General features: G+C 44.7%; 1 protein-coding gene and 2 long non-coding RNA genes across 11 annotated transcripts in view; all 3 read right to left on the reverse strand.

Moving 5' to 3' along the window:
- KIAA1549 (KIAA1549 ortholog) overlaps nucleotides 1-3,728 on the reverse strand; it is a 145,326-nt gene extending 141,598 nt beyond the window's left edge. For 3 of the 9 annotated variants that reach the window (XM_064654768.1, XM_064654767.1, XM_064654774.1), the window contains exon 1: nucleotides 3,244-3,727. In XM_064654768.1, the coding sequence (XP_064510838.1) occupies nucleotides 3,244-3,355 (112 nt within the window). In that variant the 5' untranslated portion in view covers nucleotides 3,356-3,727. Of the gene's footprint in view, nucleotides 1-3,243 lie in introns of all 9 variants that reach the window. The other 6 variants (XM_064654775.1, XM_064654771.1, XM_064654773.1 and 3 more) reach the window with 4 other exon arrangements.
- A 1,510-nt stretch (nucleotides 3,729-5,238) lies between these two features.
- Nucleotides 5,239-14,808, reverse strand: LOC135414249 (uncharacterized). Its single transcript, XR_010430641.1, has 3 exons — nucleotides 10,245-14,808; nucleotides 8,083-9,255; nucleotides 5,239-7,523 (listed from the first exon to the last, which is right to left on the reverse strand). It is a non-coding gene; the product is annotated as an uncharacterized LOC135414249 (long non-coding RNA).
- Nucleotides 14,809-20,860: 6,052 nt separating this feature from the next.
- Nucleotides 20,861-22,694, reverse strand: LOC135414250 (uncharacterized). The gene is made up of 2 exons (XR_010430642.1): nucleotides 22,360-22,694; nucleotides 20,861-21,472 (listed from the first exon to the last, which is right to left on the reverse strand). It is a non-coding gene; the product is annotated as an uncharacterized LOC135414250 (long non-coding RNA).
- Nucleotides 22,695-25,980: the final 3,286 nt, after the last annotated feature.

The following is a 25,980-nucleotide window of genomic DNA, read 5'->3' on the forward strand; positions in this document are numbered from 1 at the left end:
TTTAGGACATCAGCCACAAACAGATTTACTTTCAAATGAAGGAAAGCCATGTCTCCCACAGCTGAAGTGAGACTGTATTATTAAGAAGTCTATTCTGCTTCATTTCTCTCCCAAGTGACTCCCACACACACACACACATTTTGAACTGACAAGTAAGAACTGGGATGTCAGAACCTGCCATTTACCACAATCATCAGCTTCCCAAGATTTCTTGGAAAAGATTTGTGCTGCAGCAAGAATCACTGCTCTTTAATGTGCCCAGTTCCTGAAATCTATTACCCAAGGAAGGTCAAAGCTGTTAAAGCCTACTTTGCTAAAGGCATGCTGTATTTCAAGTCCTAGCCCTGCCTGAGAAGGCTAAGACCTTGCTTCACAGAAAACAAATGTCACTCACAAAACAGATAAAACTGAACAAAAAGCTGCACTGTCCACTAGCTTGTTTAGCATTCTAACTTCTTGAAAGAACATGCAAACAAAAAACACATTTCCTCTGGCAAGACTACAAGTGTAGCTTGTAGACACAAGGCTGACATAAATAAAGCAAGAACAGCATAGAAAGCAGTCTTAAAGAGAATCCTCCAACCATATGGGTCTTCTGTGAAAATGAACTGGAAGCAAGCTTGACAAGCTGAACAGGCCACAAGAGACGTGATGCCAACTCAAGTGTCTGCAGCAGACTCATGCAATTAACTTGAATAAACAATATCCTGCAACTGTCCCATAAGGCAGCTACATCTGGTTCTTTGCCTGACCTCCACAACTTGTCTTTGGTCCTTGAGTCTCTGAGGAGACTCACTGCAGTCTTTTCAGAGTCCAACATACAGCTCTCCTCCCTCTCATGAAAACAGTGCAGTGAGACAAGATAAACCCTCTTGATTGTCAGTGCAGGAGTTGCACAGATTGTGCAATGGAACAAAAGCAAAAACACAGCCTGGGCTGAGCAGCAAAGACATTCACAGAGCCTGGAGAAAGCCCTGCTTCACAGAGGTGCTCAAATGCAGACCTACCATTAGCACTCTGGCAGTACAACCACATATTAAGAGTTCAGCATCTGCTTAGCTGTGGAAGCTGAAGCCCTGATTCAGTGACATGTGATTTCAGTGGGAGCTGGATCAAGCATTCCAAAACCTGAGTTGATTAACTATTAGATTTTCTTAAGTGCTGACGTTGACTTTGCTATTTCAACTGTGAGCAAGTGGTCATTCCACTCTTACTGTATGCCTCCTCTGCATAACTCAGACCTGTAGGAGAGCTGTTCCTAGACTGGTCAAGACCAAATGGCACTGAAAAGCAAATGAACTGCACCCTAGGGAGATACACAAGAGTTGTAAATCTGTTGATCAGGTAAGTGAATGCTGTCCAAGCCTACTGCATATGGTCAGTATACAGGTCTTCTATTTCTCACCACCCATTACACCATCAAAACATTTCAAGGCTAAAGAAAAGATTAAAGACTGTGTCCAAATTTTCTAAACATAAGGGGCCCCTGACAGAGAAATCAGGCTCCTGTCACACTTTTTAATAACACATTTCACCTTAACCAAAAGGAACGAGACATCCTTGTTCTCTGTAACCTGCAGACTTTAAATCTCTACAGTCAGTGGATCATTTCTGAGGTGCCTGTGAAAAGCATCCTCTGAAGAGCAAGTTTGCTCTTACTATCCTCAACTTCATTGTACATGATTCACATGCCCCGTGGGAAGAGAAAACTTAGAGGGCTCTCAAATCAAAACAGCTTGAAGGCTCCTGCCCTAGAACGAGCAGGAAAGCATCGCTTTGGGCAAGATATGTTGTCTCTGAGTGCTCTCTTCCAGTAGCCCAAGCACTGGCTGAGTTACATAACATTTCTACTGCTGTTTTTAAGTTATACAAGAATGCACAATAATCACAGAAATGTTTACAGAAATTCACAGTCATGTTTAATTAAGAGCTATGATGTGTTAGAGAAACAATTAAACAAAAGCCTTCACTGACTTACTATGAAAATACAGAAGAAACCCAGCCATTCTATTAAAGAGCAAATCTCCAACTTATGAAACTACTGCTTTGCCTCCTACTTGTATGCAAAGCCTGTTCTATTTAAGAAAAAGAACTGCTGAAGTTTACTAGAAATTATCAATTTTCACGTAGGCTGGAATGGAACATCTCGTGTTGGCTACGAAGGGAGCTGGAGGAGAGCACAACTTCTCTGAAAACCCAACTAGTCACCACCAAAATCGAACTACTTTCTGAAGTGAAATAAAGGATTATTAAAGAGATAAGCATGTTTTGTAACACCAAGGGTTCTTAAGCACCCAACAATAATCACCACAATTCTCTTCAAGTAAAAGAGTCAACACTAGTTGGTCCACTTCATGAAACTGGTTAATGCAGGTTTTTATCACTTCTTACCACTTATCAACAACTTACTGATGTTGATAAAAATGTATTACTTTATACATGTTATCTAACAAAAAGAAAACCTATACTGACAGCAAAATTGTACCTTTCCAATAAATGGTAGTTGTTTCAAATTTGAAAAAAAAAAAAAAAGAATTAAAGATGAACCAAGAAGTGCTATGGGAGCAGAACCAAATGAGACATTTTTGTGATTAAACTGTCTGCTTAACTACAGACTAATTTTGATACCTAGAGCCACCAGAGAACAGAAGAGAAAAAAAAAGGGGGTCACTGATTCATGGCTTTTTCGAAATACCTACTGAATACACCACCCCCCCTGGAGCCCGAACCATTCTCTCCACACACAAGTCATGCCACAGCAGCGCTTGGAAAGTCGCATTGTCCGTTTCGAGGGGCTCCGGTGCTTCCCCACTGGAAAGGCGAAGGAGAGCCAGGCTACCCTGCACCTCGCAGGTGCTCCCACCGCCTGACATGGGGCACCCCAAACGCCCCGGGCGCTGCGGCCACAACTCGGGGCGCTCGCCGGCTGGCACAGGACACGCCAGACACCCGAAACGCCAGGTCCCCCCTCCCCACACCGCTTCTCCCCTTCACTCCCGCGGGCTGGGTCCCATCCCCCGAGCCCCGGGGCTGCCCGCGGCCCCGCGCCGGAGCCTTCGCGGTCTGGCTGCGAACAATGCGCGCCTTTTCTGGCGGAGCCCCCCGCGCTCAGCCCAGCCCGGCCGGCCCCCGCCCGCCGGCACCGCCGCATTGTTACCGGCGCTGCCGCCCCCCGCACCGCCCCGCGCCCGGCACGGCCCCGGCCCCGCACACCTGCCCCCCGGGCCCCCTTTGTTCCCTTACCTGCGGCGGGCGAGCCCCGCAGCGCCGGCACGGCGAGCAGCAGCGGCAGCAGCGCGGGCAGCGCCGGCCGCCACCGCGCCGCGGCCACCACGGAGCGTGTCATCCCCTCCATGGCACGACACGGCCCGGCCCGGCGTCAAGTCATCGCGGCGGCCCCCGCGTCCCCCCCGCGGGGGGCTGGAAGGGCTGGGCGGGCTCGGCGGCTCCTCCCGGGCGCATCCACCGCCGGCGGGGCTGGGACGCCCGCGGACGGGAGGCCGCCGCAGCACCCACCCTTCCCCACGCCCACCCCGTGGGGAGTGTTCACGGGGGCAGCGCCGCGGCGCCTCCCAGAAGCGGCGGGCGGGGGCGAGCGGCACGGCTCGGCAGGCGGAGGGGCAGCCCCCGCGCTGCGGGGCGGGGGGCTCCGCGACCGGGCGGCTACGGCCCTTCACGTGCGAGGAGACGGCGGCGGCCGGCGGCGGCAGCCCGGACCCGGCAGCCCGGACCCGGCAGCCCGGACCCGGCAGCCCGGACCCGGCAGCCCGGACCCGGCAGCCCGGACCCGGCAGCCCGGACCCGGCAGCCCGGACCCACCGCCCGGCGCCCGCTCGCTCCCCGCCCGCCAGCGACGCGCTGCCCCGGCGGAGCCCGGCCCGCGGCGGCGCGCACAGCCGGGCCGCTCGCCCGCCACCTGCGCGCTCCCGGCCGCGTCCGCGTCTGCGCGGGGGCGCGCCCGGCCCGCCCCCTCCGCCGGGGCGGCGGGCAGCGGAGGGCGGGGCCGAGGGCGCGCCCCCGCGGGAGCCGTGAGGGGCGGGGCGGCGGCAGCTCCGCCCGGCGCCTCCCGCCCGCCTCGTCCCGGGAACGGGGCTGGAAGTGCCGAGGGGCCGGCTGAGTCACCGGTGGCTCCCGGTACCGTCTCTGTGAGCGGTGCGGCCGCAGGACCCGCTGTTTCCTGACTGCGCTGCCCTCATGGCACAGCGAGGTCGGGAGGATGGTGATCCCGTCCCGCAGACCCCAGGGCAGGCGGAGTGGTGCCTGGGGTCAGCCCCGCCTTCCCACAGGCTGTGCACGGAGTTTGAGAGCTGAAACTGTAATAAAGGTGCCAGCGGGAAAGGCGAAGGCGCAGCAGTGAGGACATAGCTGTGTGGCGGGACATCCACGCAGCATTAGCCTTCCTTTGGGGGATATCGGGCACAAAGACGGAGGGACTCTTTAACGGAGCTCTTCCCGAGCCCCGCTCTCCTCAGGAGCACGGCTGAGTACAGCAGTGATAAAACCACAGAATATCCTGAGCTGGAAAGGACCGGCAAAACCACCAAAGTCCATCTCCGGGCAGGACAGCTCCAAGAACCACACCACGTGCCTGAGACTGTTGTCCAAATGCTTTTTGAACTCTGTCAGACTTTGTGTTGTGACCACTTCCCTGGGGAGCCTGTTCCAGTGTTTAACAACCCACTGGGGGAAGAACCTATTCCTAATATCCAACCTAAACCTCTCCTGAGGTTCATGCCATTCCCTCGGGTCTTGTCACTGATCACCGCAGAGAGATCGGTGTCTGCCCCTCCTCTTCCCCTGGTGAGGAAATTGTAGACTGCAATGAGGTCTCCCCTCAGTCTCCTCCAGGCTGAACAGAGCAAGTGACCTCAGCCACTCCTTGTATGTTTTCCCTTCTAGATCCTTCACAATCTTCATGGCCCTCGTTTGGACGCTTTCTAATAGTTTTACATCCTTCCTACATTGTGTCACTCAAAACTGCACACAAATGCTCAAGGTGAAGCCACACCAGCACAGAGTAGAGCAGGACAATCACCACCCTCAGCTGGTCAGAGATGCTGTGTTGGATGCAATCCAGGACACCTATTGGCTGCCAGGGCACACAGTCACAAGGAGCACCAGTAACAGCTGGGAAAGGTGCCACCACAAATTAGAGCTGTGCTCATGTAGTTTCCAGCTGCACTCACAATTAGACTATCAGTTCATCAGGGGACTTTCTTATGCTTTTCTCAGCACGCATCAGTTGCAACAGAAACAAGTTACTCCCAGAGATGTATGGAAAGAGCAAATGATTCATTTTGCTGACATAGAGAAATAAAGCAATAAGTTTTAGCTGGACATCACAGCATAGTATCACTCAGACAGCAAAGGAAAATAAAGCATGGCCAGTCCTTGGCAGTGGAAACAAGCAAAGCTGAAATCACATCAGCTGAAGCTGTGGCTCAGTATAGACACAGTGAGTAAGGGGAGGGCATGAAATCTCAAAGAAACCCCAACTGATTTTAGGTTAGACATTTTCAGGGTTAAAAAGTCCATGGATTCCCTCTCTTTTATCAAAGGCAATCACTCTGATGAGTATTTCAGGCCTTCTAGCACATTCTAAAAGTCTCAGTCAGTACAATATAATTTTCTTTCATTTTGTACAGTGGAGCAATGTTTTACAGAACATTTTATGGGTGTTTAGAACCCATATCTTAAAGGTAAACTAAAAACCTAAGCTATAAAATCCCATGAAAAGATGTTAAACATTGCAAGAAGAAGACTACAGTAGGACAAAAAAACCTCACCCCATGGTTTTTGAAACATCTAGCAGAAAACTGAATGCAGAAATACTTGCATAACACGCACTTTTTTTTTTTATCTGAGCAAATAAGAAGAAAAATCAAGGCCTGAGGATTGTTTCTGCTGCATTACATTGCTGATAGAGAGAAGAATGTCTTTGATGTTCCTTTTAATTTACTAAAACCAGAACCCATTAGGACACAGCTTTTTTTCTTTGCTAGTTGCCAGTCCCTGAAAACAGTTCAGCTCAAAAGAGCACTCTAGCCTTTTTTTATGATTACCTACCCACCATTTGTGGATACATGCCATGTCAGGTTCTTCCTTGCTGCCATCTCCCTCAGTTTCTCTTGCCCTTCCCAACCTCTTCTGCAGATCTGCAGTGCAGGCTAAACAATAGCCACCAAAATCTCAACCCCCCCCATGTTACTCCAGTATGCCTTCATTGTAAGCATCAGTGTGCATGTATGTTTGGCATGTATGTTTGCAAGGCACATACTCTTTCTCTTTGCAAAATGTGGTTTTCTTTTTCTTTTAATAAGCTAGCCCTCAGAAGTGTTCAGCAAGTGAACGGGAATCCATCCCTGCTTCAGATTCAGTGGGAGCTTTGGCAGTTAGGACCCTTGAAATACTTAATTACACAACATACTTCAGACCCTATCATCTTCATTGAAAGATACCACATTTCGTCATCCTAACAATGCTTTTAGTAACAGAGCACATAAGGCTGCCTGTAGTACACTTCAGATTGCATGTAATTTGTTTCACCAAGATCCAAAGGTAACTTCCCAGACTAAAGTGTGAGACAACTTCTCTCACATTTCTGAGATGTTATCCGTAATGAAATATGCTGTAACTGCTAACTCATTCACTGTCTCAGCTAACACGATTTCCTGCTCCAGTTCCCAGAGTTCAGTTCACGAAAATAATCCTGTCTTGTGTTTGGGTTCTTGTTCCCTAGTTTCTGTGTCTTTTGAGACCAAACTGGTATTTATGTTACTTCCCCACTTCCAGGGCAAATTTAAGAACTGTCACATTCGATCACATATTCTCTACTCCCCTGCAATTTTACACATTCCACCAGACACCTCTAAATAAAAGTTCCATTGTTAAATAACAACTGGCATTGAAAGAGGAACTGTGAGGCAGCTACCTGTTATGCTACAGTTCACCCTCTGCTTTAGTCTGTTGTCTCCCAGAAGGTGTGAAAGAATTTCCCTACTCTCATATGATCCTCTGTCCTGCTTAGCCTCCTCTTTCACTGGAGCCATATTCAGGGCAATGCTTTTGCAGCTGTGGCTCCTACTCCTCTTAGCAATTACATTAACTTTAGTATCTTTGTACTGTTGTTTAGATTCTTTGAGTTTCTGCATTCTTTCTAGTCCCCATTTTTCCTGGAAAGCTACACTGTTTGTGTCAATCTGGCTGACATTTACTTTGTCCATTTGTCTTGAACCAGGATAGGAGTTATCCATATGAATTATCTTTGTGGTAGCTGATTCCCACCAATTTAAGACCAACTACAGGGTTTTTCTCCATCTTCCATTTATGTAGCCTTCAGCTATTTCTTCAGTGTACTTCTCATTTACAAGAAGGTCCTGTTTTCCTCTGTACAGCAGGAATTGTAACAAAAGACATGTTCTTTTGGTTACAGCTTCAAGCCTGTACTTCTGTTTGTGCATTCCTCAGGACTTCTTCCGGCTGTGTCAGTGCATCCTTACCACTTTCTCTCTGTTGTTTTTCACCTGTTACAGATGTAGATAAAAGGTGCTACAGAATAACCAGCAAGAACTTCCCACACATACCCTTGGTCAGATAACATGCTGGAATTTGTGGTGGAGATTACGTTTTTGTTTTCCCTTTGGAACAGCAAAAAACCCCCAAACACCTTACATGCTTCTAGGAAGTACCATAAGAATGCCAGTTAATTTTATCAATATAAACAAAACAAAACAAACAAAACCCTAAAGATCTATAGAAGGCTTCAGATTCCACTAAAACAAAAATATGAAAAACTATAACAGATTTTGCTGGGATATGAACACAGGCCAGAAATCCTGGAATCTTGCAAAATCATAAAGTGAAACTAGCTATAATTTTAACTAAGTTTTACTCTGCAGCTTCCAAAAGAGTTCACTACAAGAAGTAACTGATTTGGAGGGTGAGAAATTCTCTTCCCTATGGAAGCACATGGATCCTGCTGCGATCCATGGTGCTATGGAATAAGAAATGAGACATCCTGCTTAAGGAGAGAGTCGAAGTAATCTTTCCTAACAGTGTGACTTGCAAGGGTTATTTACTTACTGCTGAATGACTTCCCATTGCACATACACCAGGAAGCTTTTGACATTACTGTGCTTTCCACTACAGCGACGGCTACTCTGATTTATTACTGGGTCAAGGCTGAGGATGCAAAAAAATCAAAGGCTGTGTAAAGTATGATTAGATTTATGATGACAGGCTTCACCTGGAAACTGAGAGTTTGCTTTGTGAAGGATGCAAGGGGGGGGAAACCTGCACAACATTGTAGATAGGAACCTCTCAAGTGAGTACACACACACACACACAGAGGGGCATTTGGAAGCTGAAACCTCAGCAGTGAAAACCTGCATCCACATTGCAATGACAGAAACAAGAGCGTCCTCAAAAGGCCCTCTGTGGAAGTGCTCACTTCTTCTAGTTGCCCAGGCTTTTCCCGGAGAAAATGTCTGAAATTAGACCCTCTTGCCAACCTCGATGCACTTTCCAATCACCTTGTGTTTTGTGGCAAATGTAATACCCAAATCCAGAAACATGATTCTCAAAATTGCACATCAGAACCCTGGTTCAGAGACAATGGAGGGAATCAGAAACCATCAACATTATTTCCAATGGATCCAGACAACTGCACAGTAATTTAACTTTCAGTTATTACTAGTTTGGGACTCACTGACCAGAAATACTGCTAATATATTTTTCTTCTGTGAACAATATTTGTGTTAAAAAACAACAGGTTTTTTTTCTCCTGCTCTTTTGCTGCTGCTGAAATTTGTGAAGAAATACATTTTTGTCAATGTTTCCAGTTGACTGACCTACCCCTTGAGAAAAATGTTTGAGGGCAGCATTCTAGCCTGGCTTTGTGAAGACCTTCAGACAATTTGCTGGGCTATTCCCAGTGCTCTCAGATGACTAGTTTTGCTGAAAGGCTCATTATCTCCTTGCAAATATCTTGGGCTATCTATTTAATTAAGTTCCTGGACCTTTGGCTTTGGGTCTGCAACAAATGTCTCTGATATACAGCTTCATACTACTCCTCCTAAGAATGGTTACTCTGATTGCCTCCTCTGGCTCCCTCACTTTCACAACCTGCCAAAACCTTTTTCCTCAAATTCCTGTCTCTTCAGTTCTTCTGAGGCGACATCAGAACAACTGGGCTTGGTGTTCCTCCACTAAAGAGGTGTGTGGGTCTCTGAACCGTTGATCTCTTTTCCTTCATATCTGCAAACAATCTTGACTTTAACTATCCCATTTTGTTCAAAATCTATCATTTTATAACAGACATACCATATTCAGAAATTATTGCACCGCAGATACATTTTGCTCTCTCAAACTATCCTTCATTCTTATTCACTGAGCAACCAAAAATAATTCCATCTCCACTTAGCTAACTTACCATATTAAAAATAATACTATAAAAATGCTATAGCACTGTTCATACCAGCAATTAGATTGTTTCTCTTTGTTATGGAATGCCACATCAAAAAAAAAGAGCAACTCTTGTTTGCGTAGTTTTGGAACTTAAGGAAAGTAATTTTCAAGTACAGTGAATTTACTATAAAATATCCCTGGTAATCTCATTTTAAACAGAGTGCTCACTGAAAAGGTCACTTACACATACATCTGTTAAACTCCTCCCACGAAACAGAATCAACAAACCTTCCTGCCACTTTATGCAATGTCAATAAATACTTCCAAAAAATACCCAGACCTTGCAAAATCTTCCCCCACATCTGTTTCTAGTCATCACTTCATAATTCAGGGTACATCTCCCATCCCATTCTGGAAACCATTTGGACTTCATATAAAAAGATAAGGCTTCCTCCTGTCCGGCCCAGATACAGTTTATAGCAAAAATTACTCAAATGCTCTCCTAAATTATATAATGAACAAGGCAGATCAGTAAGTTTTGCCAGTCAAGGATCAGTGTTTTTTGGAAAGTAAGATCAATCAGTAGATGCTTTGCCAGATTTTAGCAAGAACAGCTGGAAGGTACACTTTCAAAACCTTGTCCATGACATTACCCTCTAGTGAGCTTTTGCTCCTGCTGACAGATGCTAGTAGCTTTATCTTCCTGAGAGAAATGTTTTAACAGCCCTTTCCCCTTCCCTCAAATCTACTTTTGTTTCCTACTGCTAATGGTTTCTTGTCCCTCTAGAAGTTACAACCCCAGGCTCCCTCCCATTCAATAGCTGTCACAAAATACCTACACTTCTGTTCTTTACTCTTTTTTCTTCATTCACATTCATCTTCCTGCAGTCTTCTTGCCTTTATGTCACCCTAAAGACCTTTTCTCCCCATGTTGCTTCCCCATCTTTCAGTGAAATGTCACCATCCAAACCTTTGGAAAGCAAAAAACTTACGTTATGTTACTATACTTGAGGCCCAAATTCTGTGATTCCTAAACCATGTTTCACATTATTTGCTTCAACCAGCATTGTCCCCCACTGAACACCCTTGTCTAGCATTGAACATTGCAGTCAGAGGGGTGTGCAACTCCTTGTTACTTTCATTACTTTTTTTCTTTTCCAAAAGCAGAGCTTACAAACCCTGCCTGCAAACCAAGACCCCTTTGTATCAAATTCAACAGACACAGAGCAAAGTGAGCCAGAAAAGATGGTCCTTGTCTCTCTCTATTAAACAGCCAGAGTACAAATCCCAGTTTTGGAGCTGGCTCATTCAGCTTTGCCTCAGGGATATTTGCACCATGGTGTGTCACAGCGCAGCTGTGCCCTAAGTAAATTTTAAAAAACCATTGTACAGACTTGTGACAGGCAAACATAATAGAGAGGCATAAAACACTTGAAAAGCCTTAACCGTCAAGAAAGAGAAGAGCTTGTTAAGGACAATGTTTGAAAGAGAAATAATTTAATCCAAAAAAAGGCAAACCTGAGTCAGAACCTCCGGATAAAATTTCTGGCAGTGGATACACCAGCATGGAAATCACCCTCCAAGAACAGCGACAAAACCCTTGGAATTTTAAGGCTTAAGTAGACTGGGCACAGAGCAGGGTTCAGGGAACAACATTAGATGCCATGAAAGGCTTACTCTGCTGCTAAATTCAGTGACAGAGAAATGAGCTGAAGGCTCTGGTGTTACTAAGGTACCTCTATTCACAGCTCAACTGTCTTTCACTGTCTTCAACATTCATTACAGGTTGCTGATGTGGTGTTTTCTTCTGTACTCTGATACGGATTTTAAGCTGGAAAACACTGGGAACAAGATTGAATTACTGACACAGATACATGAATTGGTTATTTGATATTGTCAGATTTTATGTTCATCACAGAAATCATTAAAATTATTTCCCTTCCTTCAAAAATGGGAGGAAAGACACAGGCAAATGTGAAATTGCCTCTAAACCCCACAGAGGCATTAGTGACATGGGCATTCACCTCAGCAGCCCAGCAAGTCATGTGGCTGGCACAGGCTCCTGAGCAGCCAAGCCTTCAATAAAGATAAAAGCATCACTAAGTGCAGTCTTCCTTCTCAGGTGCCACAGCAGCAGGCATTACCCAGACTGAGGTCAAAGCACTAGAATAATTAACCTGAGTCCCTGGTGGGCCAGTATTTGTCTGCTGTGATGACTTTACTGGAGTGGAGCTGCATTGCCAAAAGCCGCCTCTAAAACTGACCTCTGTAAATGCTCGTTCTAAATACTGAGGCTGAGTCCCAAGAGTGAACGCGGGGCAAAAAGTAAAGACCAAGAAGTTAAGACAAAGGAGGATTTAGGACACCTCTCCTGATAACTTTTCTGCTGAGCTAGGGGAAAGCCACAGGGCAGAGTAATCTTGTCCCATGGAAGAAGTTAAAAAGGCACGAGCCGCAGCTGCTGCTGACGTGTGGTCAGGAGAGCTACTGGAGCGAGCAGCTGCAATTTGAGACGAAACTCTTTCCTTCTCCAGTTCTTTTCAGTCATATTTTATGCAACGTTAAATTAAGGTCAGATAAAGGACATGTTAGTAGTGTCCTTGCCAGTGAAAACCACAAGTTCACTGTTAAATTATGTTTATTTACTTAGTGTTTGATAAAAAGAGTTTCCCTTTTAAAGTCCATTTGAGGAACCTGTAAGGCTGAAAACAATATTTGGACACAGCTCTGAAGAGTTAATGGAAGTTCTCTGTGCTCTGTCTGAAACCAGTTGGGGTTCCCTTTTAGCACATTAGTTGAATGTATACACTGGGAATATTTTTCTTTGTTTTATGTTATTGCAATTTGCAAAACTTACACTAATAGCCCAATTTCATGCAATTATCTGAATGCAAAACATCATTTGGTTGAATTCCCATAACCTAATCCTACTAGTTCCCTTGGCTGTCTCACTTTCAGTTATGAACCAAGGTCTGCACATCAGATGAAATGCTGTTACTGTAAAAATGGATCCTTTCTTTAGAAGTTTTTTTCAGTGGTCTTCTGCCATACAGGCTGTTTTCATTGTCTGCAACCAAAGGCACTTTAAGGAAATCTGATTTTAACATCACAGGCCTGCAATACATATACTTTAGCTAAAGTGGTTTGTTGTGTTTTTGTGGTAATGACCCAGTGATGTTTGCACCATAATTGTACCTCTAAATGTCTCTTGAGCTGCACATATAGGGCAAAGTGTGGATTTATGAATACACAGGGGAAGGGGAAGAAAAGAGGAAGGCCATACAGAGAATTACATCCTTTTTTCCTTACATATATAACACAGCTAACACAGTTTTGGAAGGCAGGCAATGGATGATGTTAACACCACATTAACGCCTACTTGGTGTTCAAATCTGAGCATTCAGATATCATAAGGCTGGCTAAGGGATCATATATATCTGGTTTAGTATTTGATTTTCCCTTTTTGGGACCTTTACAGTTTCTATCTTCAAGTTTTACTGCACAATCTAAGAAAAAAAACTGAGCATTTTTTTTTCTTTTTATGTGAAGTCCAAGCTTTTATTAAATCACATGACTCCAGGATCTAGGACTTCAAGAAAAATACCAGAGAAGCTGAGACTTATAAAAGTCTATGTCCTGTGCTCCCCAAATCAAGTTAAAGAATTAACCCAGCCAAGTGACCTGCCCTTCTGGAAGGAAAATGTACATCTTGAAAAATGTGGATAACATCATACTGTGGAGTATACTTCCTTGAAGCTTTGGAAGGTTTGACGTCTGCTCTACTACATCCCTTTCTTCCTGTTCCTCTGAAATACCTATCCTGCATTTCCTCATTTGTATTCAATTTACTGTATCCTTGATTGATTACAGACCTCTCCTTTTGGGGAGGAGGAAACCATTCTTACATCCACTTTGGAGAGAACTTGCATTCCCTGACTCAACCAAGACATATGTAATAGATCCTTTCTAACTGAAGTTACACACATATATTTCTTTGAAACTCAGTCTCTAAGCTCCATTCCTTTGCTTTGAATGCAAAGAAATAATATTAATTTCTTTATGAGGTAGGACAGACATCAGCCTCTGGCCTTGCCTCTCTCCTTTGTCTATAGAGGAAGGCTTTGATAACTAGGGCTTTTCTTGTGGATCAATAATGTTACATGAAATCAATCTCAACCTTGATGTCACATTTTGGATACCCATAAATCAAAATAGTAAAATTAAATTCTTTTTTCATTTTCACTGCCTTAAATATCTTCCATCTTTTTTTGTCCTATAGAAACAGCTGCCTCTCCGGGCAGTGAAATTTCTGTTCCTTATAAAAGCTACACATTTATCTGACATCATTATTCAGGTCTCCAAATGACCTTCATCAAAGAAGAGGAACTGGAGACATGATATTTTGGTTATTAAAGGGTGAAAAATAAGCAGAGGAGGGGAGGAAAAACAACAAGTAAGATTTTAAAAAGTAGAATAAGAAGGAAAAACCACTGCTTTTACCATTGCATTTCACCTTTTACACACTAATTAAAGAGTCACACACCCAGATAAACACACCTAGATACCCCATTACTAGTTATCTTTAAGGAATACTTCAGATAGTAAGGCAGGATTCTCCCATCCTATTTTGGCTGGCATGCTCTATATTAGCCCTTTCTCACTGAGCCTGCAAACATGGCCACTGTGGCACTTTCCTTATACAATATTTTATTTGTGAAATTACTGTTAGCCCAGAAGAATGTCTTGGGGAAAGTAAATTTCATTTTGTGCTCTATGCCAGCCACCTCCATCGCAAATGCCAAAGAATAAAAAAAAAAAATATAGATCAGCTCTCTAAGGATCCTTTAATTTTCTTCATCTGCTTTGTTAGAACTGCCACAGTTGCGTGCTCCTCGCAGAGCATCAGACAGACACGTGTAACATCTCCACTCCCTTGCACAGAGAATCACTCACAAAGCTGGTTTCCTATCATTAAGCCACTCTAAGAAGTAACTGAATGTGATGCAGGCCTCAGCAATTATTTAACATCATGAACAGACAGAAACAAGTGGACTGGCTGCCTTGATGCTGCAGCACTCCATCCTCACATGACTGTCTGGAAATTCTGCTGCCCCGAGTCTCTGGTTTCTAGTGAATGTGTAGTAATGCCCCAGCCTCTTCCTCGGGGATGCCTTTCACAGGCATGGAACTGTATAATACCCTTTCCAGCATTTATCTGTTACATGCACTGCTGGCACAGAAGTTTGCCTTGGAACTGGCAAGGTTATTAATTACTATTCTGATTTAACCCTGCTCTGTCTTTTGCACCTTTGCAACAGCCATTTATATATATACACACACACATATATACATATATATATGTGCATATATACACACACATGCATTAATATATATATACATGCATACATACATCTATAAATATACAAGCATTTGATGCTCTATTTTTGGAGCAGAAATCAATACTAGCTGCCCACTGCCAAGTGGCTCCTCAGAATGCATGGCCATGAAATTCTGCATTAATAAACACCTGTACATGGGACACAGAGAAGGAAAAGGAAAAATGTTCAAATGAAGGCATCTTTCCATTTCCCGCTTGCAAAGCACTGTATAAACAGAAAATTGGAAGAGATCAAAATCCACATTCTCAGAGCTTCTTGTGTATCCCATATTGTATTTCATTATACATTTTTCAAAAGGCTCCACCTACTCTTTGAGACTAGAAATCTTTTAATAGCATGAAGTTAGTCAATCTTTCTTTCATTAATATTCATATATATGCCCTAGTTCTTACATTTAAATCCACTAATGAAGATTCACTGCTGCTGCAGTCGAATGCTGTGCAGGACTGGGACCCTTTTGTGCTGGCAGCCCCTGTGGAGCGCTGAACTATGCGGTGGGCAAAAAGCACTAAACATCATTAAACAGCAGCCACTTCATCTGCTTTCTGCTCCCTTAGCCCTTCTGCTAATTCCTTGGACATCTTCAACGCAGTCTCAGTCAATGGGGGTTATGCTTCCATTGCAGTGATGTGAGAGATAGGCACAAACGTGGGATGTCCCTGTCCTCTGTGTTGCAAAAGACATTTTTAATAACCTTTGCCAGGTTATTCAATCTTTTCATCTTTTGCATTGTAAAATGTTCCCCATTTTATGAAAAGGAAACAATAGTGCTTCTCTTCTTCCCAAGGATTTCTTACAACCATACAGCTTCTGGTTTCCATTTAGCACTAACTCTATCCCTTTATGCAGCACCACACTGTGATGTGTAAACTTAGCCTGGAACAGAGTCTGAAGGCAGAAGAGACCATTACGATCATCTAGGATTTTTCTCAGGGATTCTTGCATGAGGCTCCACGGTTTCAGTTGCCAAGGAAACAATTATCAATCTTTTCCATCCCTCACCATCCTTATCCCTCCTTTTCATTTTGCTGTTTCTTGCTATAACAAAAAGACCTTGTCAAATGTCCTAGTCCCTAGCTCTTGCGTGCTCACTTCCACCCCAAAGAAAGAATAGGAAAGGGTGGCAAGGATCCTTGGCTGGGAGTTCAATCTGAAGCTTACCTCTTATCCTTAGATTTTGTGCTGCAGGTGGATAGCCCTTTGAAAATGATCCTTTCAGCTGCAGATAGTTTATCAAATGCTCTATTGTTTGACTAACACAAGACATTATATTTTAGATTAACCAGCAGTGTACCGCTTAATACATTTTTGATATTTTTCCTTTTACCATAGCTTTAGCTCCACTACAGCCTCATGCAGAATTGCTTTGGGAAAAAAAAAAGCACACGTTATTACAACATGCAGCTGAAGGGCAAAAGCAATAATGAGGAAAAGAAAGGAAGATGCAAAGAGATGGGAAACCATGTAGGAGGAAGATAGAAGGCAAAAACTCTGCAACAACTAGAGAATAAATTAGATGTAGTCAGAGCCAGAGATAAAATTTTGGAGTCTCGGGAGGCTAAACTTGGGTACCTTCAGGCAAGTTACAAAATATCTGCATGGTCCCCTAAGGTCTAATCAGTCCTACCTGTAGAGTTCATAGCTTCTGACAGTTGCACTGATTTTATGCCATTAAATACAGCTATAGGATAGAAGGGTGTCTCACCAATGTAATTTGAAAGGTACTCCCCTCAAATTCAGTGGAATTGCATCAGTGTAATCAGTTCCTCAGTGAGCACAGGAGGAAGGATGAAAGCAGCAACTGCAGGAAGGGATAGAAAAACCACATACTCACAAAAAGCTTATGGGCAAGAGGGCTGCCATTTGGCCTGTTTTGATGATTCACCACTGAGGGCAATTGTCATGCTTTTATAAGTAGCCTAACAACAGCTCACATAAAGGAAAACAAACTTACAATGCAAATCTTTGGAACATCAGATAACCAAGAAAAAGTCAGATATGTAGAAACTGAAACATTCCTCAGAGTACGCTTCTAGGGAGAGAGAAACAAGGTAGACCACATTAATAAGACAACTGTTGCTTACGGTCAGGGAGTGATGCTTCAGCCCTTCCTCTTCTGGACACTCATTTTTGGAGCTTGCTGAGGGGTTTTTTATTCTCTATGTGTATGGAGACATAACAGGATGGTTCTGAGGATGGCCAAACCATGCGTGTGTACACAGAAGGTGTTATGTCAAACACACGCCACTGTGGAAATGCTCAGCATATGTCCAATGGATCTGGCACCAGAGCCATTGTGCCTCTGCTGGGACCTTCAGGATAGGGCTCACTATAAGCCTGGGAAATCTAGATGTTTTGGCCATTTGGGTCCATTTGTGTAAGGCATTGCACCTAAATGTAGCCCAGAAAGATGCACCATACCAAAATCCCTGAATTTTTTTCTGCAGAAATCACTTGCCAGTGGTTTAGGGTGCTTGTAACAGAAGTAGCAAGAAAAAAAAATCTGTGTGTGAAAAACTATGAAGAAGACAAGTTATTTTTATGAATGTCAACAATATCTCAGTTTTCCTGTTGGCTATTTTCCTGTCAGGCTGTACAGAATAATGTCAGAGACGAGCAAATAGGAAAACAACAGTGACAATACAGCAATACCGTTTCAAATATCACAGAGCTATTACAGTAGTGTATTGGGGAATACACCTTCAGGCAGGCAAGTGTTAATTTCTCCCAAGTCCAGGGAGAATAAAGAAGACATTGAACTGCTGAAAACCACAGCTAGACAAAGAGGAATGGATGAACAGCAGTGTTGAGATGAGTCAGAAAAAGCCAGTCTTTAAGAGAGAGTTGGGTTTGGCACTTGACCTCAAACAGGTGTGTTTATGCTCTGTGGAAACTATTGAAACAAATGTGTTTTCTAGTAAGACTTATGTACAAATGCTCTCTCTTTGTTTCATCTCGTGTTTCGTCTGATTTTTTTTTGGCAGGAGAAACATCTTTTCTGTAAAGAAAAGATATTCTTGAGCCCCCTGGATCAGCTGCTGGCCTGAAATACATTGGGTCAGTGCAGTACACAGCAGGGACTGCTGGCTTCTCTATTCACATGTTGACTGCTGGATTCAGCTACCCCAGAGAAGACTTATGTGGAGGGAAAAAAAAATCCCTGGCTGGCAGTGACATGAGATGACTTAGTGTGCCAGCTGCCTCCCAAGCCTCTGCTTCCTCCCCTCGGCAGTGGTACACAGTTTTCTCATACTAGAAAAGCAATTCCCTAACAACAAAACAAAACAAACAAACAACCAAGAAAAAACTCCCAACAAACAGGTAAACCTGAGAAGGGTACTGTCACTTGACCTCACTGCTTCTCCCACTGGGCTGTGCTGCATAGTTCCCAGGCAACCGCTCTCCTGCTGCTACCTGCTCCTGCCAGGCTGATGGCAGGGAAGAGGGTATCAGTTTGCTAAAAGAGTGATCCTACTCCACAGAGAAACAGCACAATCTTCCCTTATGGCAGACCTGAGCATATTAATCAAGCAAATGGCATGAGGAGGCAGAACCTGAAGGCTCTCTCTTCTGCTGTGCACATGGGCTTTGAACTACTCAACTGCTGTTCACGCTCTAAGACAGTGGGACTGCACTCCACTTGGCAGTGGGATGCATGCAGCAGTGTCTTCTCCACAGCCCTGGCTAGAGATGTACTGGGGAGGAAAAGGCTCTCTGTTGCTTTGGAAGCTTAAGAGGGGGTCAGAGAGGGTCCTGATCATGGAGATCTTGTGTCCTGGAGCTTGCCTTTGGTCTAAGACAGACCCTTTATGCACTCAGGATCAAAAATAGCCCATTTCACTAAATCTCCTCTAAGATCTTGAATGTTTCAGACTCATCACCACCACCCACTATGCCAAAACTTCCCCATCTACTCCCACTCACATCTTCCAGCTTTCCAAGACTAAGTAGCCCTTTGCTGTCAGACCATGCCTGATCACTCTGCGTGACTGATTGCATCACTGTCTTCTGTCCTGCTATCCATTGCCAACCCCTGCTGTTAGCAACAGTGATTTCATGTTCATTTAGATTATAGATTAAATATTAAATTGTTACATCAGTGGATTAGACAGCTTCCAGCATTGCCCTAATCTGCATGAGCCTCTCCTGGACTTCTCACTGGCTCTTTGAGGTTTGTCATTTGGTCTCCTCTTGGTGCTGTTCACACAAGCTGTATTGATATTGCACAGTGTTCATTTTTAGACTCAAAATGCAGGGCGCTACTGACTCATATGCCCAACACAGTTTCTCATACATTATTACTATGCAGTTATCTTTGTCAACCAAATATATAGTTTCATCAAAGCACAAAAATCAGCTTTGTTTGGCAAGTTTGCTTATAGTTACCATAAAACTGTTTCAGTGGCATTAATTATATTCTTTCACTTAGTTCTTCCTTGACTGAATTCCATACCAACTTCCCTTTATTTTCCCAGGAACTGAGCTAAACCTAGTCAGCCTCTGATTACTGGAGTCATTCCCTGGGGCAAAATTAATACTAGTCCTTTTGCCCTGTTCTTTGCCTTTAATGTGCCCTGACCCCATCTTGCTCTGAGTGTCCCTGCCCTGCCTTTTTTCACAGAGTAGCATGTCCTCTTTTTCTCCTGGAGAGGCTTAGGGGAAGGGATTGAGGCTTCTTCCTCTACCTTGCAGAGCACTGGAGAGCTATTGCCTGGATGAAACTCTGGATTCTGGGAGGTCAGAGAGTAAAAGAGAGTGCTGTGGGGATCTGCATGCCCACAGTACCACCTCAGTACCCCACAACACGTTGGTCTGGCCCAGAGACAGCCCCTGGTCACAAGAGGGACCAAACTGCCCAAGAGAAGAGGGACGAGTGAGTAAGAGCACAGCTGGAAAGCTCTCCTGCTCCTGGTTACACTGCTCTTAACCTTTGTCCAAAAGTTTTAACAGTACTGCCATGACTGATGATACCATAATATCATCCTTCTGGTTGTTATCAGCAGCGAGGTTCAAATGATATCATTCCTCCTTACCTGCAGGCATATTCCAAAGTCTGCTGGAGTCCTTTTATTAGCATAAATTAGCATGAGATCAGAGTTTATGATTGCATTTCCCTGGAGGTGTTAAAGCTGCTTCCACTCCTTCTCTTCCTTTTTTGGGATACTTAGCATGATCAGAGGGTCTCCTCTGCAGGAGAGCAGTAGCAGTTGCATTCACATCTCCAGAGGACTTACAGGGTTTCTTCCCACTCGCCAGGCCCCTTTCACACAGCATGCAGTTGCAGAGCCACTGGTGTGGCTCCTGTCCACCAAGCCAGATTCTGTAATTGCAGGATTCACCAGAGAATTAAAATAGATTTTTCCCACAAGTCCTTAAAGAAATCAGTGCTTACTCAGCAGGAAACAGACTCAAGATCATATAGCTGTCCTGCAGGGGTTACCTGTCATATAAGCCTGTGTAAAGAGGATATGCCAGGCCGCAGAGAGTGCAGGAGAAACACACACTGCGCAGTACAGAGGGTTGATGCAGCAGAGTCGGTTTCAGATGATGATTAGTGTATTCAGCAATGTACTTCAAGTGCCATTTGCTGGGAAAACCGATTAATAAATGGAGACAAAGGCCATAATAAACTAAAGAGCAACTGCTTCACAGTTCAGAGAGTAAATACAGTGCCCTGGGCAAGGAAGCAAGATGGCTCAGTAACAGAGAGCTTGGCACAGACCAGTTCAAACCATTGATAACTCTGCTTATTACAAAGAAAAAAATAAGGATGATGGGAGAAAATAATGAAAATAAAGAAGAAGAAAAGTGAGAGAGAAGGCAGCCAGAGAAAACTGGGCTTTAGAATAAGTGTGTGCATTACCCTCTGACCCTGTCTGCCTATAGTAAGAGAGCAAGGAGGCACATACCTTACTAAAAATCTGTTGAAGAACCCAGATCCTTTCTCTGTAACCTTCACTTGTAGTGAAGTAAGGTCATACATGGTTCTGAAAAATTTTCTAAAAATTTTCATTAAACATCAGAAGTAATAAAACATTATGAAAGGAACACAAGCATTGTTTCCAGTGTAAACTGCAGGTGGTTTACTTCTCAGAAAGTGCTTATCCCTTACGCTTTTGCTGCAAAGCAGATCACTGGCTTCTCAAGTGTTTGCACATAGCTCAAAACTTGAAGCATTTCTTGGTGAAAGGGCCTGCTTTCTTTGAAAATTCTTAAAGTGGTAATGAGAAAAAAAAACCAAAACAGACACCTTTCTCCACTCAGTTTTTTTTTTTTCTCATGGAGATGAAATCAGGATGCTGTCTTTGCAGCTGAGGTGAAATATACTGGAGAAAGGAGGTAGAAAAAAAAATACCAAGCAATCCAAATAGTTCCTCACCTTCCTCAGGAGTCATATTCTTCATCTTCATTACTGTAGCCAGGAGCCTTTTGAGAGCAATAGATTTAAGAAGCCGGGGACTTCCATTTCTAGTGAAAGGAAGGGCAAGTGAAATGGATGAATGGGACTCCATGACCTTTTGCCATCCAGATTTTGCATTCAGATAGTTCCATCACTTTGCTGGGAATCTCACAATCAGTGGTTCCAGCATTAGATGTATCAGAGCTGTTATTATTTGATATCCAACTGAGGTATTATAATATCCTCTGCGAGGGCACAGCACTGTTCCCTGTGATCAAAAGCAAGCCCTATGATCAAAGGTATGCGTTTGAGGATCTTTGACTCCTTCTAGAGAAAAGCACCAGTGATATCCTTATTTGAGTGCTGAATGAATATTCTGCTCGTTCTTGCTTTACCTTTAGTGCCAACTAGTTTTTGCCTGGAATCTGTGAGTGCTTTTTTTTTTTGTAATTGCCTGTATGTTCTCTGAATTCTTCTGGTACCTCTGTCTCAAGGCACCTGAATTATAGTGTCTCTCACAACGTTTCCAAGCTCTATCGGGTTCAGCGGGGATGGAGTCGATTTTCTTCACAGCAGCCCATATAGCCCAATGTTTTGGATTTGTGTCCAAAACAGTGCTGATAATACAGAAGTGTTTTAGCTATTGCTGGGCAGTGCTTGCACGGGGTCAAGGCCTTCCCTGTTTCTCCCTCTGCACCCTGAGCAAGTAGGCTGGAGGTGGACAAGAGGCTGGAGTGGGACAGCTGACCCAGGCTGTCCAAAAGGATGTTCCATACCATATAACATCACTTTCAGCAATAAAAATTGTAGGGAAGGGGGAAATTCCTAAGGTAGTTGCTCAGGGACTGGCTGAGGTTCGCTCTGCTGGTAGGAGGTGGTGAGTAACCTTGCATCACTCGTAGGTTTTCTTCTTTGCTGTCTTAACCTCAACCCAGCTTTCTTTCACCCCTGTGTTGTTGAGTATTTATTTCGACCGCGCTCAGCACTGAAAGCCGCCACCTACCACCCACCCGCTTTGTTTCCTACGGACGTACAGCAGCTTGTAACAGCACGCTGGCCAAGACTAGCTTTCCAGTGCCACCCGACTGCAGCTAAATAGCAGGAATAAGACAGGATTTTCAAATCCCTTCCCCTCCTGGTACCGACAGCGCGCACCTTTCCCTCACGCCTGCAGCGCAGCCGGGCCGAGCGGAGCGGCGGAGGCCGCGGGTGCCCTCTGGCGGCAGGCGGGGCCCTGCGCCTTCCTCCTCGGGGCCCTGCGCCTTCCTCCGCGGGGCCCTGCGCCTTCCTCCGCGGGGCCCTCCGCCTTCCTCCGCGGGGCCCGGCGTCGGCCGGCAGGTTCCACTGTTAACAGCGCTTCGTTCCTGCACCCCCATGGAACTGCCTTGTGCACGCTCCACTTTGGAGACCGCTGCTCCATAGGCTGAACGGAAAAAAATCTGATGGCGAGAGGACCTGATGTGGTTTTTTTTTTTGTTTTGTTTTGTTTTGTTTTTGTTTTTGTTGTTTTTTTTTTTTGTGCACACCCTGAGGACAACCCCAGTCTTCTGTGCTTTGGTTAGAGCTGCAGAAACTCACAGCTTCTGAAATTCCCTCTTTCACATCGATTTCCTGCTCCACTTCGACCCCTTGCCTGCTTCCCCCTCAGCCGTGTTTCATTTCCCCTCGTATCTGGTCTCAAAGCATTTCATCGCCTTTATTCACCTTTCCCAGTAATACTAGACCTGCCAGAATCACAGAATCAATTAGGTTTTGAAAGACCTCTGAGATCATCAAGTCCAACCTATGATGGAACGCCACCATATCAACCAGACCACGGCTCCCACTGCACATCCAGGCTTTCCTTAAACACCTCCAGGGATGGTGACTCTGCCACCTCCTTGGGCAGCCCGTTCCAATGTCTAATCAGCCTTCTGTGAAGAAATTCCTCCTAATGTCCAACCTAAACCTCCTCTGGTGCAGCTCAAGTCCATGTCCTCTTGTCCTGTTGCTGGTTGCCTGGGAGAAGAGACTGACACCCACCTGGCTACAGCCTCCTTTCAGGTTGTTGTAGAGATTGATAAAGTCACCCCTGAGGCTCCAAGCTCAACCCCAGCTCCCTCAGCTGCTCCTCATAATCTTGTCCTGGGAGACAGCTGTGTCCAGGCCTTGCCTCCCTGCAAACATCATTCCTGGTATTATTTTAAAGCCTTAAAAAACCCAAACCCAGCATAATGGGATTTGCTTTTCCTGTCACTCTCCACTGCCCACCTAAGCTCCTTGCAGGCCACAGCCCCCTCCCTGTGCCTCTCGGGTCAACACCACATTAAGGGAAAATAAAGGGGGTGAGAGGAGAAGCGAGGAAACAGGATCATGCAGGACAGCAGTCATTTAAAAAAAGAGGGCGGGGTATTTTGAACCCAGGAAAGAAGGGATAAGAAGGCAGATGTGACCAGCACACTGATACAGGGGAGAGCAGAGCTCTGACATCTGCTTCTCCACTTCATAAAGAACAGGGTACAGGACAGACAACCTGGCACATGCAGGTGAAGTATGGTTGAACCTCTATTGATGCCTCCTGTGGTCCTCTTCCAGGCCTGCCTTTGTTATTCTTATGCCTCCTATTCTGTAAATTCCTGAGGAGGCCTGTTGCTGTCTGGAGAGAGAGAGAGAGATATTAAGGATATTCAGGTGTGGAAGAAACACCCTCAAGAAAAACCAACTGAGCTTTTCTTGAGCAGCCCAGCAGCACCACGATGGAACTGTTACCCAAACCCTGGTCCATGGAGGTGGAATTCAGTAGCAGCCTCGCTCTTTGTGGGTGCATGAATTCTTTTCTGCAGTTTTCAGACTGTCCCTAAGTATCTAGAGAGGATGGGAATTTTTGACACAGGGTCCAGTCACAGTATTGTGCATTACAGTAAGTTCTTCTTTTTAACCATACTTCTCCCCTTATTCTCCCCCCCATGACATTACTACAAGTTTTAATTTATTTTTTAACAAGCTTGAAATAAAAAAAGGGGAAAAAAGTGACTTTTTTGTATTTAATGAGTTCACACACCAGAGGCAATATACTGTGCAAGTACAAATGGGAAGTGTTCCAGATGCCTCCTGTGCCCCAAAACCACATGTCTGGATGTGTCTGGAAAAGCCTGTACACAAATGCAGCCTGGAGTTAAGTGTACTTAAGCTACCTGGTGTGCCTTTCCCATTGAAACTTCTTACAGTGTTAACATAGGGGTGACAAGTCTCCCCATGGGGGATGGAGTGCTGCTCCCTGGCTTGTGCTGGGTTCCCAGGGTTGACAGTGCTGCCTGGAGAAGCCTGCTCCTGTCCCAGCCTGCTTTGACACATGGTTTCTAGTGTGGCTCTGGATCTGTGCATCGAGCTCCTCCTGTGGCTGCTTCCCTGTGAGCAAAAGCTCCACACAGCAGAAACTTTGACATACAGTGCTGTGTGTGGGTCTTTAAATAACAGCCTTTATTGCTCATTATTTGCACAGCCACTTCGCAGGAGAAAACATAAAGACAAAGCACATTGCAGGAAATGCTGATGCAGGCGCAATTGCTCTGGCCTGACCAGCATAGTAAGAAGAAAAGACATAAGAATTTACAAGATGCAGATCCAAAACACTCTTGCATGGGTGACTAAAGGGCAACAGCCTGTGTTTCACAGAGCAGGACCATTTCCCTCCCTCTCTCAGACAACCATTTCCAGTTTGATTTGACATGAATAGCACCTAGGAGGGTAGAGCTGCACTGGAAGTCAGACAAGCTCTCCTCATATGCATAAATACAAATTCAGGTGCCAAACTTTGGACTCAAAAGAATTAAAACATAGTCACTACACTGGAAAGTACAAGCAGCACATGCCAGAAACAGCAGCACCACTGTGCATTAGGCCGTGTTGGTGTGTCCCCCATGCTCCCAATTTTAAATAAGAGCCACACCTACCTGGAATAAACCAGTCTGACTCTCAAAGCATCAGCAGAAATTCCTTGTGGCCCAGAAAGAGCTGGACTAGCTCAAGTTTGTTGGTGATAATTTGTACCAGCTGCTGAGGACTGTGCTCTACAGGTGCTGACATTTACTGCAGCTCTAGTGAGTTTGAGAAGACCCTTCTCAGTCTCTTTTATATGGTGGCTGAATCCCTCGCTGTTTCCTTTCACAAGACGCTGCAGGCTACATTAGAAGCAGCCCTGCTTAAATTGAGAAACTATTTTCCCTTTCCAGGAAAAAATGGTCAGAAAGTACATCCTCTGGCTAACAATGCATTTTTAATCTATTTTGGTCTTGGATGACAGAGTGACAAATCTCTTTTACAGTTTTATAGACAAGTTTTACAAAAAGAAGAAACAAATAAAGAAGAAACCATAACACACCATGCACATGGAGAAACTCTGCACTAGTTAATCTAGCTGTTCTAGATTTACAGCTGTTTCTGAAGTTAGATCGTTCACTAGTGTCTCTCATATCATGACCCAGTAAACTCCTCATTTCCAGCAGAGCACTTAACTGTGCAATTACCTGTTAGCTGTTTAATAGGACACATGATTTTAAATTAAACACTGACTTAATTGGTTTGCTGGACAGGCACAGACATTACAGGTTTAATAGCTTTTACTGAGTTGGGGTCTCAGCCAGTTCAAGGCAGCTGGGAGAAAGGGCCCATGACCTACTGTTACTGAAAGTTTCATGTCCACCTAGAAATTCATTGCAACAGTTTCTGCAATGCTCCCTGCTTGTTTCAGGGAGTCTTTAGAGAGAAGGCTGGAAAAGCAAGCTGCCAGTACTCACT

This window comes from Pseudopipra pipra, chromosome 5, assembly GCF_036250125.1.
Source record: "Pseudopipra pipra isolate bDixPip1 chromosome 5, bDixPip1.hap1, whole genome shotgun sequence".
In the NCBI taxonomy this organism is placed as follows: Eukaryota; Metazoa; Chordata; class Aves; order Passeriformes; family Pipridae; genus Pseudopipra; species Pseudopipra pipra.